This window comes from Simochromis diagramma, unplaced genomic scaffold, assembly GCF_900408965.1.
Source record: "Simochromis diagramma unplaced genomic scaffold, fSimDia1.1 OVJJ01000297.1, whole genome shotgun sequence".
NCBI classification, from domain to species: Eukaryota; Metazoa; Chordata; class Actinopteri; order Cichliformes; family Cichlidae; genus Simochromis; species Simochromis diagramma.
Genome location: NW_024386796.1, coordinates 110,290 through 127,980, shown reverse-complemented (window position 1 = coordinate 127,980; position 17,691 = coordinate 110,290). Strand labels below are relative to the sequence as shown.

General features: G+C 45.3%; 2 protein-coding genes across 2 annotated transcripts; both read right to left on the bottom strand.

Moving 5' to 3' along the window:
* Nucleotides 1-2,173: 2,173 nt before the first annotated feature.
* psmb4 (proteasome 20S subunit beta 4) lies at nucleotides 2,174-6,362 on the bottom strand. The gene is made up of 8 exons (XM_040024851.1): nucleotides 6,212-6,362; nucleotides 3,751-3,877; nucleotides 3,595-3,674; nucleotides 3,350-3,496; nucleotides 2,994-3,075; nucleotides 2,694-2,810; nucleotides 2,524-2,612; nucleotides 2,174-2,312 (listed from the first exon to the last, which is right to left on the bottom strand). The coding sequence occupies exons 1-8, from the start codon at nucleotides 6,334-6,336 to the stop codon at nucleotides 2,300-2,302; spliced, it is 780 nt and encodes a 259-aa protein (XP_039880785.1). The 5' UTR covers nucleotides 6,337-6,362; the 3' UTR covers nucleotides 2,174-2,299.
* Nucleotides 6,363-9,714: 3,352 nt separating this feature from the next.
* LOC120729299 lies at nucleotides 9,715-17,614 on the bottom strand. The gene is made up of 7 exons (XM_040024846.1): nucleotides 15,892-17,614; nucleotides 15,228-15,572; nucleotides 14,164-14,502; nucleotides 13,983-14,084; nucleotides 13,568-13,894; nucleotides 11,670-11,999; nucleotides 9,715-11,589 (listed from the first exon to the last, which is right to left on the bottom strand). The coding sequence occupies exons 1-7, from the start codon at nucleotides 15,917-15,919 to the stop codon at nucleotides 11,510-11,512; spliced, it is 1,551 nt and encodes a 516-aa protein (XP_039880780.1). The 5' UTR covers nucleotides 15,920-17,614; the 3' UTR covers nucleotides 9,715-11,509.
* Between the last annotated feature and the right edge of the window lie 77 nt (nucleotides 17,615-17,691).

Here is a 17,691-nt window from a genome sequence, read left to right as displayed (position 1 = left end):
TCTCAAATTTCTTAGGGTAAAAAATCTGTTTTTTTGCCTACAAACCCAAGAATTTTATTGTGGATAAAAGATTAATTAAAAAAAAAAACACACACATTAGAATAAAGTCAACCATTCAAATGCCATGCTATGATAAAACTATGTTGAACAGCTGATGCAAATCAGTGATTCTACTTTTACCGAGGACATATTTAGCTGTTTAATCTTCAATAAATCAAGGAAAACAGCTCTCTTTATTTTGTCACATGAATTTTCCATCATACAAAAGAGAAAGTACACAGAGTAAACAGGAGCAGACAGGAAGAGAAAGGTTTGTTAGTGATGCTGAAACACCTGCCTCTCGTCTTCATTCAAATGCGCTGCAGAGAAACATGAACACAAACATTAGTCACATCTACAGATTGCAAATAAAGCTTTGTTCACGCTGCTTACATATGACTGCTCACCCCACCATCCAGGCTGTCATGTTGTAAAGTTTGCAGACGACACAGCTGTGGTTGGTTGCTTCACAAACGATGAGACCGGCTACAGGAAGGAGGTGGAACACTTGGAGGACTGGTGCAGGAAAAACAATCTCTGCTTAAATGACAAGAAGACGAAGGAGAAGATTGTTGACTTGAGGAGGGGAAGACACACACACACACACACACCCCTGCACGTTGGAGGATCTGCAGTCTAAGTAGTACCCAGCTACACGTACCTGGATAGCAACCTTACCTGGAAAAACACTTCCAGCCTGATCAGGAAGGCTCACCAGAGGCTCTACTTCCTGAGGCAGATGAGATGTGTGGGAATGGAGAGCTCAGTCCTCATCTCCTTTTACAGATGTGCGGTGGACAGTGTTCTGTGCTCTGGCATCAACGTGTGGCACAGAAACTGCACTGAGGCAGAGAGGAAAGCTCTACACAGGGTGGTGAAGGAGGCAGTCTCCCAACCATCACAGACATATACACCTCCAGATGCAAGACGAGGGCCACCTGTATAGTGAAGGACACCACTCACCCAGCACACTCACTTCTTGTCCCGCTCCCCTCAGGCAGGAGGCTGAGGAGCATTAAATGCAAAACCACCAGACTGAGAAACAGCTTCATTCCAGAAGCTGCGAGACTTTCTCAATACATAAATGGACAAGAACTGATATTGTAGCGCCTTAACTACTACTGACACCGTCACTTTATCAGTGCTGGACATCATGGTCGTTTGCTGCTGTATCTATACTCCATACTGGTACTCAGGTTTTTGCACTCTATTCATTTGTACAACTTATTATTTGTTATTCTGTTTCTTTCGCTCCGGGACTGTGTGCACATCATTTCATTCCACCTCATGTAAACATGTGATGCGAATGACAATAAAGAATCCTTGAATTCTGTTCATCTGGACGTAGCGTTTTCAGTGGGAGAAACGTTTCGTCATCATCCAGGTGACTTCTTCGGTCTCAGCTGACTGCAGGTTTCCCCAACCTTATGAACAGTACATTTGCATAATATTGGGGAAACCTGCAGTCATCTCACACTAGCTAGCAAGCGCTGAAACAGCCCGTTAAATCATTTCACCGCTATCGTTCTCATTTCCAAATAATTCTTGATAATGATACATAAACCCAGCGTCTATTCCCATTGGTCAGTTCTCAAAAATCTACCCAGACACCAAAAGCAGGTTTAATCCTATTCGTCGAGTAGAAATGTTTTTAGAACAGAAATTCCAAAAAGTAAAAAAAACAAAACCCCCATTAACCTCCTAGAACCTGGCGTCCACATATGTGGACATCACATTTTGGGTTATTTAGACCAAAATACTCAATTTTGCTCTACATATCCACTTACAAGGACATTATACTGCTTGTGTTCTATCAACATTTTAAACAAATATCCTCATATGTGGCTCTCATTTTTCTTAGAAACAAAAATTAGGTTGAAAAAAAATCTGGTAATTCTTTGTTTTTACATTCATCGGGTCCCAATCAGCCCAAATTTCAAAGAGAAATTAAAAATGCTGCTGTGGAAGAATTCGGGTCTTAGGAGGTTAAAATAAATTAAACTCTTTAAACCAACGTGCAGTAGTAAAAATCTGTGGAACAGTTGATATAAATCAGTGATTCTACTTTTACTGAGGACAAATTTAACTGTTTCATCTGAAGATAATCTTCAATAATCTGCAGATGACAAATAAACCAAGGAAAACAGCTCTCTTTATTTCTTACATTTATTTTCCATCATACAAAAGAGAAAGTACAGAGTAAACTGGAGCAAACAGGAGAAGGGTTTGTTAGTGATGCTGAGACCGCTGCCACTTCTCTTCATTCAAACCCGCTGCAGAGAAACATGAAGAAAAATGTCAGTCACATCTACAGATTGTAAATAAAGCTTTGTTTGTATCTGATCAACATTTTCATTACAGTGAAGTCAGGTGTTCTGCTTGGTTATGCTATCGACATATCGGTGGTGGTTACTCTCAGAAACAGTTTTTAAACTTGGAGGAAAAATCCCTAACTCTTCCTCGTCTTCTGACCTTTGACCCTACCTGACCATGTGGGCTATGTCCCAGTTGGTTTCAGAAGACAGGGGTCCGAGGATCTCCACGCCCTCTTCGGTGACGATAGCAATCTCGTGCTGAAATGAAACAGAAATAAAATTGTTACTTTCTCCGGATGGCGTCCAGTACACCTGAGTGTGCGCGGCGGTGCGACTTACTCTGTTGTAGGAGCGAGCATCTCTGTAGTACAACACCTTGAGGCACCGCTCCACCAGCTCCCGTGCCTCCTGTTTGGTGATCTCCACCTTGTTCTCCACCACCTCCCTCATCAGAGGCTGCACACAGATTCAACACAGCTTTACTGGCACATGTCCAAACTCGGTACAAACACTCCATCACTGGTCTCCGCGGTAACGCTTTAATGCCTCAACTGTTAGTCAGCTGTATGACCACACCTTAAAAACCTTTAGACATGATTAATCTTCTAAAGCCAGCAGAGCGTTACAGCTGAAACTCACCTGAGCCAAGTATGCACCAAAGCCTGTAGCCACTGTGGGAGCCTCATAAGCCACGCCCAGTTTATCCACGTAACCTAGGAAACTGGAGAGAAGGAAGGCGGCAACCTGGTGAGAGAAGAGCTACTTCCCATTTCAGGTTCACCTCTAACAGGTAAACATGCTGAAATGCATCCTGGGAGTTATATACTTCTTTTTTTTTTCTTTTTTTTTTTTAAATAAACCGCCGTATCCATGAGCACCAAAAACATAAAACATTAAAGAAACAAAACTGACCTAGAACTAAAAAACAGGCGGTAACAAATACGAATGCAGCTTGACTGGTCTGCCCCCAACCACCCCCCCACCCCGAGTCTCACCTCTCCCCGTTGTAGAAGCCGCCGATGACTACGGTATTCCACAGTGGGTTCATGCGGCTGCGGCGGTTGTACATGACGCGGGTGAGCCACGAGTGCACGGCCTTTGGGCTGTAGCTGTGCCCGTCACCTAGCAACTCCTCATCGATACTGACGGAAAACGACACCAGTGAGATGGGAAGGGGGATGTACAAGTGTGTGTATGTGAGTGTGCACACTCACATACGTGTGTGTGTGCGCGCGCTTACACCATCTGCTCGATGACCTGTTTCAGGTGTTGGTAGTCGGCGTAGTCGCCCGAGGCTCCCAGGATGGTGCTGTTGTTCACCTGTGGAGGAAACACCAATATTAAAGTTGCTGAAACAAACAGTCGGTCAGCTGACCTCTGCTGGTGGTGGCATCACCTTCATGAGGCGGGAGATGTTCCTGAAGCGAGCCAGAGAGCCATACGAGCCCAGCATGTCTGCGGCGATCACCACCCCGCCAGTGAATTTCACACCAAGTACCGACGTTCCTGTAACCATCGGGTTCCTGTGGAAGGAGGACGGGGCACGGTTACTTTAAACAAGTCCAATGGTGGTGTAATTAGCCTGTGCGATGGAACATGTGAAAACCCAGAGGGCAGAGAGCATGTCCTACTGAGAGGACATCTCAGCTGGCCCTGGCATGCCTCGATGTTCCCCCAGATAAGCTGGGGCCATTGCCCCGTGGCTCGACTTCAACTAAGCAGAAGAAAATACCTAGATGCTTTACTGTCTCGATATTTTAGATGTAGAACTTTTATTGAAGTGGTTGTCATGAATTTTTGAACAGTGTGCATTAGGGCTGCCACGATTTGTCGACTAGTCACGATTACGTCGACTATCAAAATCGTCGACGACTGATTTAATAGTCGACGCGTCGTTTGAAGCTGGAATAAGTAGTAGGATTTAAGAGTGTAATAACGGACTGAAACAGAAGATGGCAGCATTGCATGTACAAGGATGCCAGCTGCCGTTAAACCCCGAAGAAGAAGAAGAAGCAGCAGCTGTGTCCCAGAATTCATAGCGCGGCCCAGCGCAGTTTCCAACAATGGCGGCAGCTAGTTAGTTTTAATGTTACTCTTATTATTCTTTCTGGGTCACAAAATAAACGTTTAACATATTTTCAGGCGAGAATGTAGCTGTGTAAACCTCAAATATCTGCTCAGTTTATCAGGACACCACATATTTTCAAAAGCGCTCCGACGTTTTCGGAGATGTCTGTTACCCACTAGCTCGTTAGCGAGCCGGGGGCAAGGCTCACTAGCGCAGTGAGAACACCGGACTCCCCGCAAATCGTTTTCAAACCCACCGCCGTCTTTCGCTACTCAGGTTAAATATATATGAGTCACTTAGATAACTTAAAATGTTATTGTTTGGCTTTTTTTTTAGTATTTTATTTGTTCCTGAGTAAATCGGTTTGGCTGAGGTTAAAGTTATAGTTTTTACACAGCTGAATAAACGTCAAGCAGACAGCTGATTATCAGAAGTGTGAGATGCTCGAGAATTTACTCCGGTGTCCTGTTATATTTTAGATAGCAAGGAGTTTATTAAAGTTCACCGAAACAATCTGCAAATTTCATTAAAATTTAATAAACTATCATCTTGACTTTATTTTTAGTTAGCAGAGACCTGAAACACTTAAAGCTGTAAGCTAATGATAGTTATATAAGAGCAGATGCTGCTGGTGCAATAAGCTGTAGTTTTACGTCCAATGGATGCACGATCTGATTAGTCGACTAATCGCAAAAATAATCGGTGACTAGTCGACTATCAAAATAATCGTTTGTGGCAGCCCTAGTGTGCATCGCTACTAATGCACGGCACAACACACAAACAACACGCATGTTTCTTCGTTGTCCGGACTGTGTGTGTGTATAGATATATATATTCTAACACACACATGCATTGTGAACTTATATATTTCACAATGCACGATGAAAGGTGTCACATAGTTAAGCAGCATGATTCTGCCTTTGTCCAGTTAATGGTCGTCAATTTTAACTTGCTATCGAAGTGATTCTTACTTTTAGACTAGCCTAATCTTTCTCCTCTTTTACTCAGCTAAGAAACTAGTTGCCAGGAACACGCCTACATGTAACAGAAAATAACTATGCTACCCACAATCCTCTGCTTAAACGTCTGATTGGTGGAGGGCAGTTACCTTGGAAGTGATAATACACACACACACAGTATGATCTGAACAGAAAGGACTTGGCTAAAGGAGGTCAGAGGTCATTCTCATGGGAGCAGTAGTTCATTCGCCTATAGCCACTCTGATTGGTTAGTTTCTAAAGCATGACTCTGTTGATAAACAGAGTAAATTGCGCCCTGTGGATAACGTGTCTGCTCTCAGTCACCCACCCGTTACCATGGTGACGTAAGCAGACGCACCCTCAGGATGCTGAAAGCTCTGCATGGACAAGCCTGGCTGTATTTCCCGTAAACCTCCACACTGCAGTGACAGATCACTGACGCCTGTCCTCGAGTATTGCTGCCTGGGCCACAATTTTAACCCTGTTAACTCTGAGTGCACGTCCCAAGATGGCGCTAGTGCCAGCAAACAGCAGTGAAGCTGCTCGAGGAACGGGTCCACCGAACTCAACTAAACCTGTTGTTGAAACACCGCACGAGAGCTCAGGCGGACTCAGGTGTGACCCGTGGGTCTCCCGTCGGCGCTGACGTTACTCAGCGGAAAGGACGGAGAATACCCAGCGTTTAAATCAGTGTAGCCCGGCAGTTAGCTTAGCATTAGCTAGCCTCCTCCATGATGATGCAGCACTCAAACCGAAACCCCGAAACCGGCACCGGGACCGGCCCCGGAGCAGGACCGCGGCTCACTCACAGTGTGTGTCGGACCGGTCCACAAGCTGTGCCTGCCCCGCTACTGCTGCTCCCGGGGAAGGAGTAAAAGTGTCCCGGCTTCGGACCGTCCTCCCACAGACTCAACTTCACTCCACCAGACTCCATGTTAGATTCTGCCGGAAGTGACGACAACGCCCCTTCTTTTAGGCGATTAGCCGGTTTGATGTCACAAGATGGCGTTTTACCGCCGCCTACTGACGGGAGGAAACAATACAGCGCGTCAGTAGTGAACCTGAACTAAAGTCTTAAAATATTCTAAAACCATAAATTTTAACTGGAATAATTTCTTAAAATTATAATAAAAGAAAAAACAATTAAAAAAACAGCCGTTTACTGGTGTTTCCTGTGTTGCTGCCTCATTCTGATTGTGCTGTTGCTGATTTACCTTTAATTTGAAGATAATGAAAAAGAATATCTTTAAAAAGCTTATCTCTGCTCTGATTTAATAACACACAGTGGCAGAGATAAATACTTCAACATCTGTCTTTCCCCAAGTCTGAAAAAATGTGAAGTAGATTCAGATTCTAAATGTGAAAAGGAAAATAATTGTGGACGCAGCCAACTTTTGAGATGAAATTCAGAATAATTTAGAAATACTTAACTGCAACAAATACAGACTCAAGAGAATGCTATTTCTGAAGCGCAAAACCTTACTGAGTATAGGAGACGGTGACGAGCCAAGGTTCCAGAGAGGGAGGTTTGCCAGGTTGGTAAGCTGAAGGAGGTGAGATATCTGACCTTTTTTTTTAAAAAACTGTAAACATACAAACACGAACATACACGCCGAAAAGGAAGTAACAAGAGGTCATGGGATGATTATTAACAAAATCAAGTACAATAGTTACTTTTGCAGTAAAAGTTAGAAGCAAAATTGTATGATCCAACTGTACAATCTCACCTAGTCTGCTTCAAGAGCCAAACAATAACACCATTTCTCCCACATTTTCTTCCTGGGTCCTTTGGAGCCTTATAGCACATGTCATTTGCTCTAATGTATATAACTGTTTCATAACAAGAATAAATAAAATGCCTGTTAAGGGGCATTTCTGAAGCCAGCACTTTGTGATGGCTTTTTTGTTGGCTGCTGACATAACTTTCAGAAGGTATTTATCTGTACTGTTCAAGTGATCTGAAACAAGTTTTACCATGTTGTGGAAAAAGAATGACCAGTAGGACAAGCGAGAAAATGCCCTGAGCGGTGCAGTAAAACAATGGGCTCAAACGCCTTTTCCTCTCCTTCAGGGTCAACCGCAAGCACTGACTCTGCATGGGCTCCACTGGTGGCTGAAGAGATGAGTGGGCAGTGTGGGGACGGACAACAGAGGTGAACTAGCAGGTGCCTTATGGGCCTTGTAGTTCTTTTCAGCTTCCCTTTGCCTCAGGCAGTTGTCAATCGTGAAAGTAAGGGAGGTTAATTCCTCAAAAGAAGCAGGTTCACTGGTCTTTCATCTGGTCATTTAGTGCCTGCAAAAATACAGCCCACTGTGATGGTACTCATAACCATTCAATGATCATTGATCAATGATCATTGATCAATGATCATGGCAGTTTGCATAGAATAATCCTTTAATTGTCCCACAAGGGGAAATTTGGTTGTAACAGTAGCAAAAACACACATATACAAAAAGAACAGGACACAGGTGAGAAACACAACTTTTACATATTTACATCATGGACAATAGTTACCAAAGCAGAGTCCTGTACAGTTATTAAAACTACAGATTAAAAGATTAAAAGATTAAAAGTACAGATAAGTGGCAAACAGAGCAGGATACTGAAAGATGTTTAAATAGTTAAGAATATTTAGAATAATTAGAAAAGTGCAGATTGTGTGATTGTACCTGTGCATTAAAAAGTAAACGTGTAACTTCCAAAAAGTTAGCGTATATAAACTGAGAAAAGTAATATGCAGCTATAACAGTAGTAGTTGTTCGGTTGATTAGTGCAGTTACAGCGCTGATGTAAACATCTATGCTTGTTGGGAGCAGTTCTGATTTTACAGTCTGACAGCTGCAGGGAGGAAGGACCTGCAGAAACGCTCCTTCATGCATCGAGGATGCAGCAGTCGGTCACTGAAGCAGCTCTGCAGCAACACTTACATGCATGGGGTGGGAGACTCTGTCCATCAGAGATGTTATTTTGGCCAGAGTCCGTCTGTCTCCCACCACCTGCACTGGGTCCAGGGTGCATCCCAGAACAGAGCTGGCCTTCCTGATGAGTTTATCCAACCTCTTCCTCTCAGCTGCCAATAAACTGCTGCTCCAACATACCACACTGAAAAATGACAGATGCCACCACAGAGTCATAGAAGGTCTTTAAAAGCGCTCCCTGGACTCCAAATGACCTCAGCCACCTCAGCAGGTGGAGTCTGCTCTGACCCTTCCTGTAAAGAGCATCAGTGTTGTGGCTCCAGTCCAGTTTATTATTCAGGTGAACACCCAGGTGCCTATAAGAGTCCACTATCTCAATGTCCACTCCCTGGATGTTCACCGGTGTCAGTGTGGTGGGTCTGCATCTCCGGAAGTCCACCACCAACTCCTTCGTTTTCCCGGCGTTGATCAGCAGGTGGTTCTGCTGACACCAGTCCACAAAGTCCAGAGTCCACCGTCTGCACTCTGAGTCGTCCTCACCTGTGATGAGGCCGACTATGGCAGAGTCGTCAGAGAACTTCTGTGGGTGATGTAATGTAATAATCATAAAACTGACTTTTGGGGATATGACTTGAAAGGTATACAAAGAGAAGTCCATCTCGGTGGCCACACTAAGAAAAGCAACCACAAACTCAGCTACGCTTGGATTGCCACGACGGGTCAATCATTTCTTGGAAGAACTGCTCTCAGACACTGGATAAGCAAAAGTCTTTTTCAGTTCATTGAAGAAAGCATCGTATCGGGAGGAAGCAATAGGATGAAAAGTGAAAAATGCTTTGGCCCACAAAAGCGCTCTTCCCCTCAGTAATCTTCCACCTTAAGAAAGCTTAGTGGCGTTATCAGGGAAAGAGTGTGACAAGCAGCTTAAGGCTGGGGAACATTGTGATAAGAATCCCCCACAACATCCCAACTCGTGGTTTAAGCAAAACACTGTTGCTAAGCATGCCCACGACGTCGATGGATGGACCGCTGGACAGAAGGACATTTAGAAGGATGGATGATGGATGGGTGAACAGTCGAATGGATGGATGGAAGGATGGACAGATGGATGATTGGTGGGTGGATGGATGAATGTTGCATGGATAAATGCTTTTATTCCAATTTATAGACCACACTGAAACACCTCGAACTTTCACAGGACTTTTTCCCTTGACATTTCTTCCCCACGGATGTTCTGATATCCATGATCTCACTTTGAAATCCATCAAAGGACCAAAGTGGATACCATAGTGAGCCGGCTCTGGACCTCAGCCCACGTGATGCTGCTGATTTATCTGTTTTTGTTTGTGTAATGAAACTGTTGTTTAAAGAAATCAAAGAGAGAGTTCAGGCACACACTGACACGATGCTTTTATTCATTTCCATTTTTTCTCAGTACACAGAACTCCTGCACAGAATCTCTCACTTTATGCCCACTTGGTTTTACAGGTGCGGCCAGAGTGACACAGGCGGCTCATTCTGACTGCTTTTATGTCTTAAAGCTGATGAAACCTGATCACATGATAAAAAGTTGATGTAGAATTGTTGAGGTTTTTGTGCTCATGTTTAGTCCTGTGATGACTTCAAGGAATCATGAACATCTCAAACACGAGTCTGACTGAGAATAAGTCAATGAGCTCAACAAAAATCCTTTGTTCTCTGTGTCGTTTGTGGATCCTCCACTGGAGCTCCTGCTGAGACCTCCTTCCACATGGAGCTCTGAGGCTGATTCTGGTCACAGGATGGAGGACACACCTCAGAAGTGCTGATGGCTTTATATGGCCTAATGCTTTAACCTGCAGCAGAGCTGGGAATAAGGTTGCAGGTGTCTCTTTATATTAATAAAATAATGTGTGTGTATGTGTTAGTCACCGTAGGGAAATTACTCCTCTGCATTTTCCCATTCATCCAGTGAAGCAGACACCCCCCATAAGCTTTAGTTACAATATTATATTTGAGCTGTGTGAGACTGTACGAATGTGTAATGATGTGCTATGTCTATACATTTGCATTTACAGTAAAGACAAACTCACAAAGCTACACTAGTTTCAACTCGTCTTATTCCAAGTGTGCAACATATTATCATTTGTTTGTCTTCAGTTCTAGTCTAGTATATGTTCTTCTTCGTCTCCTTAGTTATGAGTCTCTTCCTGTCCTGTGCTCTGTCTTGTCCTCAGCGTTTTACTTTCAGTTGTACGTGTGTTTGTGTCTAATTGTGTGTGTTCTAATGATCTAGTTTGACCTGCTGTTTCCTGTTTTATTTTGAAGAGTCTGGTGTTTCCATGTTTAACGGGTTAAGTTTTACTTCCCCTGTGGCGTCATTATGTTTATTCCTATCACTTCCTGTGTGTATTTAGCCTGTGCGTTTTCATTCAGTCTGTCAGTTTTCCTCCCTCCACATTACCTCAGGTTTAAAGTCTTTCATGATTCTGTTCAGGGCGTGTTCATGTTTCCTCGCGTGCACCTGTTCAGAATCATGTTCGTGTCACTTTGTCGTAGTCGTCACAGTTTAGCTTTTAGTTGTAGTTCTCTCCCCCTGCTTTGTTTTTGTCTTCATGTCTTCAGCCTCATAAACGCTTCGCCTTTTGTGTAAACTCAGCTCCGCCTCCTGGCGTGTCTGCGCCTGGGTGCTCCTTCTCACTCCCACATTCAGAAGTTAGGGAGATTGTCACAGTCTGTGGAAGTGGACGATCTCCCTAACTGGGTCCGATGTCCTACAGTTGTTTGTGGCGGTAAGCACAGACCCAACCACATATTTCACACTTGACACACTGTATTTCCCGGTTGCTGCTACAACACCCCTGGGCTGCAGCTTTTAGCAACACGTACAGAACAACAACAACTCAGGACCCTTTTCATTCTTCGTATACGTGATGGAGCTGCGGTGCGTCTGTCTCCCCCGCAGACGTGCCACAAACCAACGCCTGCCACAGTGTTAATGTCAGCTAAACACTTTTTATCACGTGGATCCTGAGAAACACACAGTACATGTTCTGTCGTCTGAAATACTTTAAAAATGGATGACGTTTAAAAACCTTTGAATCCCGCCGTCTTATTTCCTCCTTTCCTTTGTTTGGACTTTTAAAATCTTTCTTTACTGCTTGATACTGAGCGCAGTTCACCGAGAGGACCTGAGGGGGAGCCAGAGATCAGACAGCCTGGGGCCCACGATATCTGATCAAAGGAGTCTTTTCTCCATTTTCTTCATCATCAGAGATGTGATTGAAATCTGCAGAAGGAGCAGACAGATGGTCAGACAGCAGGAAGAGACGAAAACAACAGAAACAGGAAACAAGCTCCTCCTCTGACCTCTGACGTGGAGCCTCAGACGCTTCGTCCTCACGACTCGTTCTTCCTCTTTGATGGTGCACGTATACTCGCCGCTGTCGAGCACCGTGGGCTCGCGCAGGACCAGACTGAGGTTTCTGTTCTTACGAGGATCTTCGTCCTCCATCTTTGTGCGGCCACGGTACAACCAGGTCTGCTTCTCCAGACAGTTCGAGCCGCTTTGATAGACATGGACAATCATGGGCCACGGCTCATGACGGCTCCACTCCACAGTGGCTTTTTCTGGTGGAGGAATCCAGGTTTTCCAGGGCAGCACAGCATCGACCCCCTCTGACACCTTCACCTGAGGGACTGAAAGGACAGCCGATCAAAGCATCAGACCAGACATTTGATCACAGACTGTAGATAAAAAAATATACATATCCACCCTGATGTCACCCAGTTGTTTGTTGACTCCATGTTTTGTAATTTTGGAGCCAAAAATGAGCAGAAGTTTCATAAGTAAATACAAAGTGTTGATAACAGAACCCGAGGAGCTCCGTGACTGTGAGTACAGCCTCTGGGACGTCCTCCACTTTCTCTTTTTCTGTTTCCTCTTAAAGCTGCAGGCTACCTGCACTATCTTTATATGACGCTGACATCATGTCAAATATTCAAGTGTACACACAGATGTACAGGAGGTCCAAAGGGGAAAACTATCTAAATTGTTTCTGTATCAGGCTGTAAACATGTTTCAACATGGGAGTCTAAGGCAGACCTTCCCAAAGTGTGGGGCCCGCCCCCTAGGAGGGGCGCAGAGCCATGGCAGGGGGGGCGCGGGATGAAAGGGAGGGGAAACAAACAAAACGCTTGGACACTGCTAGCACGGCGCCTACAGAAACACAAAGCAGGACATGAAGCATCGCTGAATATGTTTCCAAACCAACTTCATTCTAAGCCAAAGAAAACATGGTGAAGCAAATCTTCCCTTTGACTTCACCTGCACAGGTGCCGAGGTAGGTCTCCCTGCAGGATTGGTTTTCCCTGCGTCGGGAGCAGCGCTGGGCTGTTTAAATCACGGACAAACAGGATCCCACATTCTTGATTTTTAGTTCACAAACACTTGTTGTAATGACTAACTACTCCTGACATGTTGGAGATGTTTGCTCTTTATACAGTAAAGTTACAGCAGGATACAAATAACATCAGGCTGATCCTGCCATGATTTGTTCCCTCGGTTCAAATCACGGACAAACAGGATCCCACAGCTGTTTATGTTTTTGAACCCATTTTGCACAGAGAGGCATTTTTTAAGAAATGTATTGATAGCAATGTTGAACATTATTACACATGAAAATAAAATAAAAATAATGACACCGTGACGCTTCTGTCTTTGTAAATGGAGGGACAGTAACTGCGTGTAAAACCTGCAGACAGTCAGATTAACAGTATTTTGTCTCTATCTGCCATTCTGCAGTTCCTCTCGTGTAAACAATAACCTGGCCACAGCGTGACGTGGATAAAGGCACATACCTTTGACGCTGCATGACGAACTCTGTATTCCTTGTCCACACGTAAACGCAAAAAAAGGAGTTTAAAAAAGTCTCAGTTTTCGGTGATTCGAAACGCCGTTTACGTGGACGAAACAGCTGCGTGTTCAGAAATACCCGTGTAGGTGCGGACGCAGCCTAAAAGAGTTAGTAGTTTATTTTATTACTACCTGTAATTTATTGCAGTTTACTTGTATTTGCTTAATTGTTTACTAAATGTTTGAGGTGTGAAATATGGAGCAAAATATGGGCGTGTGTGGTTGGAGGATGTGTGCGTGCGTGCGAACATCTTTCTTGTAAAACAAAGGGGGGCCCAGCAAAAAAAGTTTGGGAACCACTGGTCTAAGGGGACTGCAGGTACGAGCTTCAGCCCTGGAGCGAGGTTCTTACCTCTTACTTCCAGCCTCAGTCGTTTCTCATCCAGCACAACTTTGCCCCTGCAGAGGGTGCAGAGGTAGATCCCGCTGTCTCGTCTTCGCGGTCGCCTCAGGGTCAGACTGAGATCTCCTGATGTCAGCGGGTCCTCGACCATCTCTGTACGGTCCATGTATTTCGCACCTGGTTTGCTTTCACTGTTTGAGTACTCATGAACTGTGATCAGTTTGAAGCCAAGCCTGGAGCGCCTCCACACCACCCTAGCACCGACTGGCAGGTTAGGTGTGGTTTTAAATTGCAGGTGAACAGACTCCCCCCCTTCATCCACCTCCGTGGTGGAGACTGAGAAGAACCAAAACCAAAACATTAAATATGGAAGCTGAACCACAAGATACACAGAACCAAAACGTAAAACAAATGGAAAGCATACCCATCTTAAAATAATACCAGAAATATGCCACAAAACCTCCGCCAGCAACCAGACTGATGGCCATGACGCTCAGGAAAGCCGTGGCCCAGGTGGGAAACGGTTCTGTTGGTCAGAGAAAGAGGCCCGAATGTGAGCGTGTGAACTGCATCCCTCCCTCTCACCCATGTCCCCTTCCACTCACTTTTGACGTGCTGCAGGGCTACTTTCTGCCTCAGCGTGTCCGTGCCCGTGTTGATGGTGCAGACATAGTGACCGTTGTCTCGCTCTGAGGGGTACTTCAGGGTCAGACTCAGGTCTCCCGTTTTCAGCGAGTCCTCACGCATGCGCGTGCGTCCACAGAAGAATTCGTCCTGTTTCTTCGGCAGCTCTGCGCTGCTGTTCGGGAACACGTGGACAATCATGGGGATGGGCTCGGAGCGGCTCCACTCCACAGTGGTGTCGGCAGGCAGCGGAGATGTCGTTTGGCAGGGCAGTTGGATGGACTCGGACCCTTCTGTCACCTTCACCTCCAACATGCCGACTGAGAGGGTAAAAGAAAAGGTGTGCATGACGGTCGGGGTTAGGTCAGGTTAGTGTGAGGGGATGTCGGCCTTTTTCAAACGACTTCATCACAAACTATCATTATGTCCATGAGTTTGTTCAACATTTAATTTTGTTTTGTCAGTTCAGCACAGATTTAACCAGCTGCTCCATGTTGTTATTCTTGGACCCTAGAGCAGCTTTGCTTGAGAGCCAGTTCAAGATCATCCTTCTTTATCTGATCCCAGGACTCGGAGCAGCTGAGGAAAACATAGCGTGTGGTTCCTGATCTGCAGTCATGCTGAGCTGTAGTCCTACAGCCCCAAATCACACCAACAGCTGCCTGAAGCAGCTTTATACTGTGAGGCAGACCCTGCAACGACACAACTCTTATATACTTGTTCTCGAGGACCGAACAATTAAAAATTTGTGTCATCCTCAAAAACTGAAAGCTGGTGGGCGGGGCTTCTGCGTGCTACAGTGACCATATGTTAAATGGACAGGTTGTCATTCACAGACATCTTTTCTGTGTTGAAGTGCTTTCTGTCTAACGTTCACACTGTGATGGATGCATGGGTTGATGCAACCAGGGAATTGAACCATCAACTTTTTAATTAGTCCTGTTGACCTGCTGCACTGAGTGAGGTAAAGCAGAGTGGTCTAAACTGTTAAATCTTACGTGCCTGAGCTGCTTTGACTTCAAAGAGAGCAGAGTCCGGTGCTGACCTTTGACCTGGAGCTCTACGTCGGTCAGCTTTAGCACGTCTTTCTGCTTGCTGATGATGCAGTCGTAACTTCCGGTGTCAGACAGCTCGGGTTTGCTCAGAGTGAGGCTCAGGTCTTTGGGGTCCGCCTCGTTCGCCCTCATTGCCGTGCGCCCACGGTAACGCATGTTCTGACCATCCGGCTCGTCTCGGTCTTCGTGCCGCCTGTGGATGCCGCTGGGATCGAGGTCAGGGCGGGTCCATGTCACTGTGGTGTCCTCTAGTAAAAAACCTACCCGGCAGGGCAGAAGCACAGACTCCGCCCCCTCGTACACTTCCACTTTTGCAGCCAAGGCATGCTGGGAAACTGGGACACACACACAACAGTGTTTTTTAACTTTGCTGTCACTGTTTGGGAGAGAGACAGAATCTACCAAAATAAAACAGGAAGTGCACTTAAGACTTAAAACTCAGGAATGAAGTGAGAATAACCCCATTAGGGGGTAAATAAGCAAGAGCACAAAACTGAAAGTAGACTGAACAAAAATAGAGCTGAACAGTGCAGGTTACGACCACAAACCGTGCGTTGATTCCTGATAAAAGTCTGTCTGAGACCGCTGTGATCCAAAGCTGCTGCTGAGACAGCAAGAGTCAGAGATAACCCACAGCTGCCCACACTATCTTACCGAACACGAGGATCAAAAAGCCCCTCATCTTCCTTGAGTAAGTGTCGTTGTAAGGGCTGGCTTTGTCCAGAGTGGATCTATAATGGTAAAAGGCGGCTCGTCGCTTCCCCAGCAAACAGAAAGAAAAACAAGCTCCAGAGAAGAAGCACTGGGAATGTGAAGATTCCAGTCGAGCAGCTTTCTGCAGCAGCAAAGAGGAGAAATCGGAGCGCCCCGTCCACAAAGTGCTTTTGTTGTTTGTGATGGATCAGTGAAGGACGCATAAATTACTGCAATGAAAAATTGTTGTAAAGAGACAGGGAGCTGAGACGGAGGAATGAAGAGGCTGAACTGGGCGGTGTTGCAGCTGCACGGGCTGAGACGAGCCTGGATGATGAGCTCAAAGAGAGGAAGAAAAATCTTCACTTGTTTATTCATATTTTACATTTATAAGATTCATTTTCAGTTATCAGATGCAATACATTCATTTCAGTTCAGCTCTGAGTTTTAATGACTGTTTGCATTTATAACCAATCAGCTTGTTCCATGATTCTTATGGAAAAATCTGCAAAGAAATCTTCCTGAGGGAGACAGTGCAGTGAAAATGTTCGAGTGGCACTAAAGAAAGAAAGAAATGATCAAAGTACTGGAAATACTGAAGTACATCACGTTGTTATTTAGAAATGTTCCACTTGTATATTATTGAAACTATCGTCTGATGCACAAAATGCACTATAGGATAGAGACAACATAACTATTACTATGTTGTCGCTAGGCTTTCATCTCAGCACACCACCATACAAACATTCACTCGTGCATTCATCACTAGGTCCATTCAGCGGGCTCAGCGCTCCGATGGCCTCGCCGTCCTGCCTTTCAGACACCTGCACCTGATCCCAGAGGGCACGAGGTAACGCAGGGGCAATGAGACACCAAGCGCTGACCACGTCCTCCAGAGACAGCCGAAGATCTTTTGTGCTGTGTTAATGACCCTCTGCAGGTTTTTAGTGTCTGACACTGAGCAACTGGCATATCAGACCACGATGCAGAAGGTGAGCACGTTCTCTAAGATCCCCCAGGAGTCTCAAGGAGGACGCTCGCCGAACACAGTTAGGGGAATGTGTTTCCCTATGACGTCAGTTACAGTCTCCTCCGTTTTGATGGTGTTGAGCAGAAGGTTGTAGTCAGCACGACATCTCGACAGTGTTTAACCTCTTCCTCGTACGCAATCTCGTCTCCTCCGCTGATCAGGCCAACGGCCGTTCTGTCGTTACCACGTTTACTGATGGTGTTAGAGGGGAAGGGAGGTGTGCGATCATGAGTGTGCAGGGCGTAGACACGAAGACTTAGCCTCGGGTCAGGGTGGAGGAGCAGGCGGTGCCCATGTTAACCACCTGGACAGGAAGTCCATGATCCTGGAGGGCAGGGTTACAGTGTATATAACTACAGTATTTATATATTCTGCTCATTTATAAAGCAACTCCAAAATTCTCAGAATTATTCATTAATAATAAGCCACCAAAGTATTACTGTAAATATTTGAAGCCTTTCATTCTGAGCCCCTGCCAGCAGTCCTAACCAAAGCACTGGTGCAACAGACTCACACATGCTCCTCCTTCCCTGGGATCTTTTAATGTTCTCATGAAACAGTAAACCTGAACCACAGTGATACACATGCAGCAGGTAGCGACCTGCATGCTGCAGTTTCCACACCTGCATGTCTACTTGTACAGTCATGGTTGCTGTGGGAACGGGGCGGGCCTCTTGTTGCACCAACAAATCAAAGCCGCCACACCTCTGTTGTCCTGTTGGCTAAAAGTA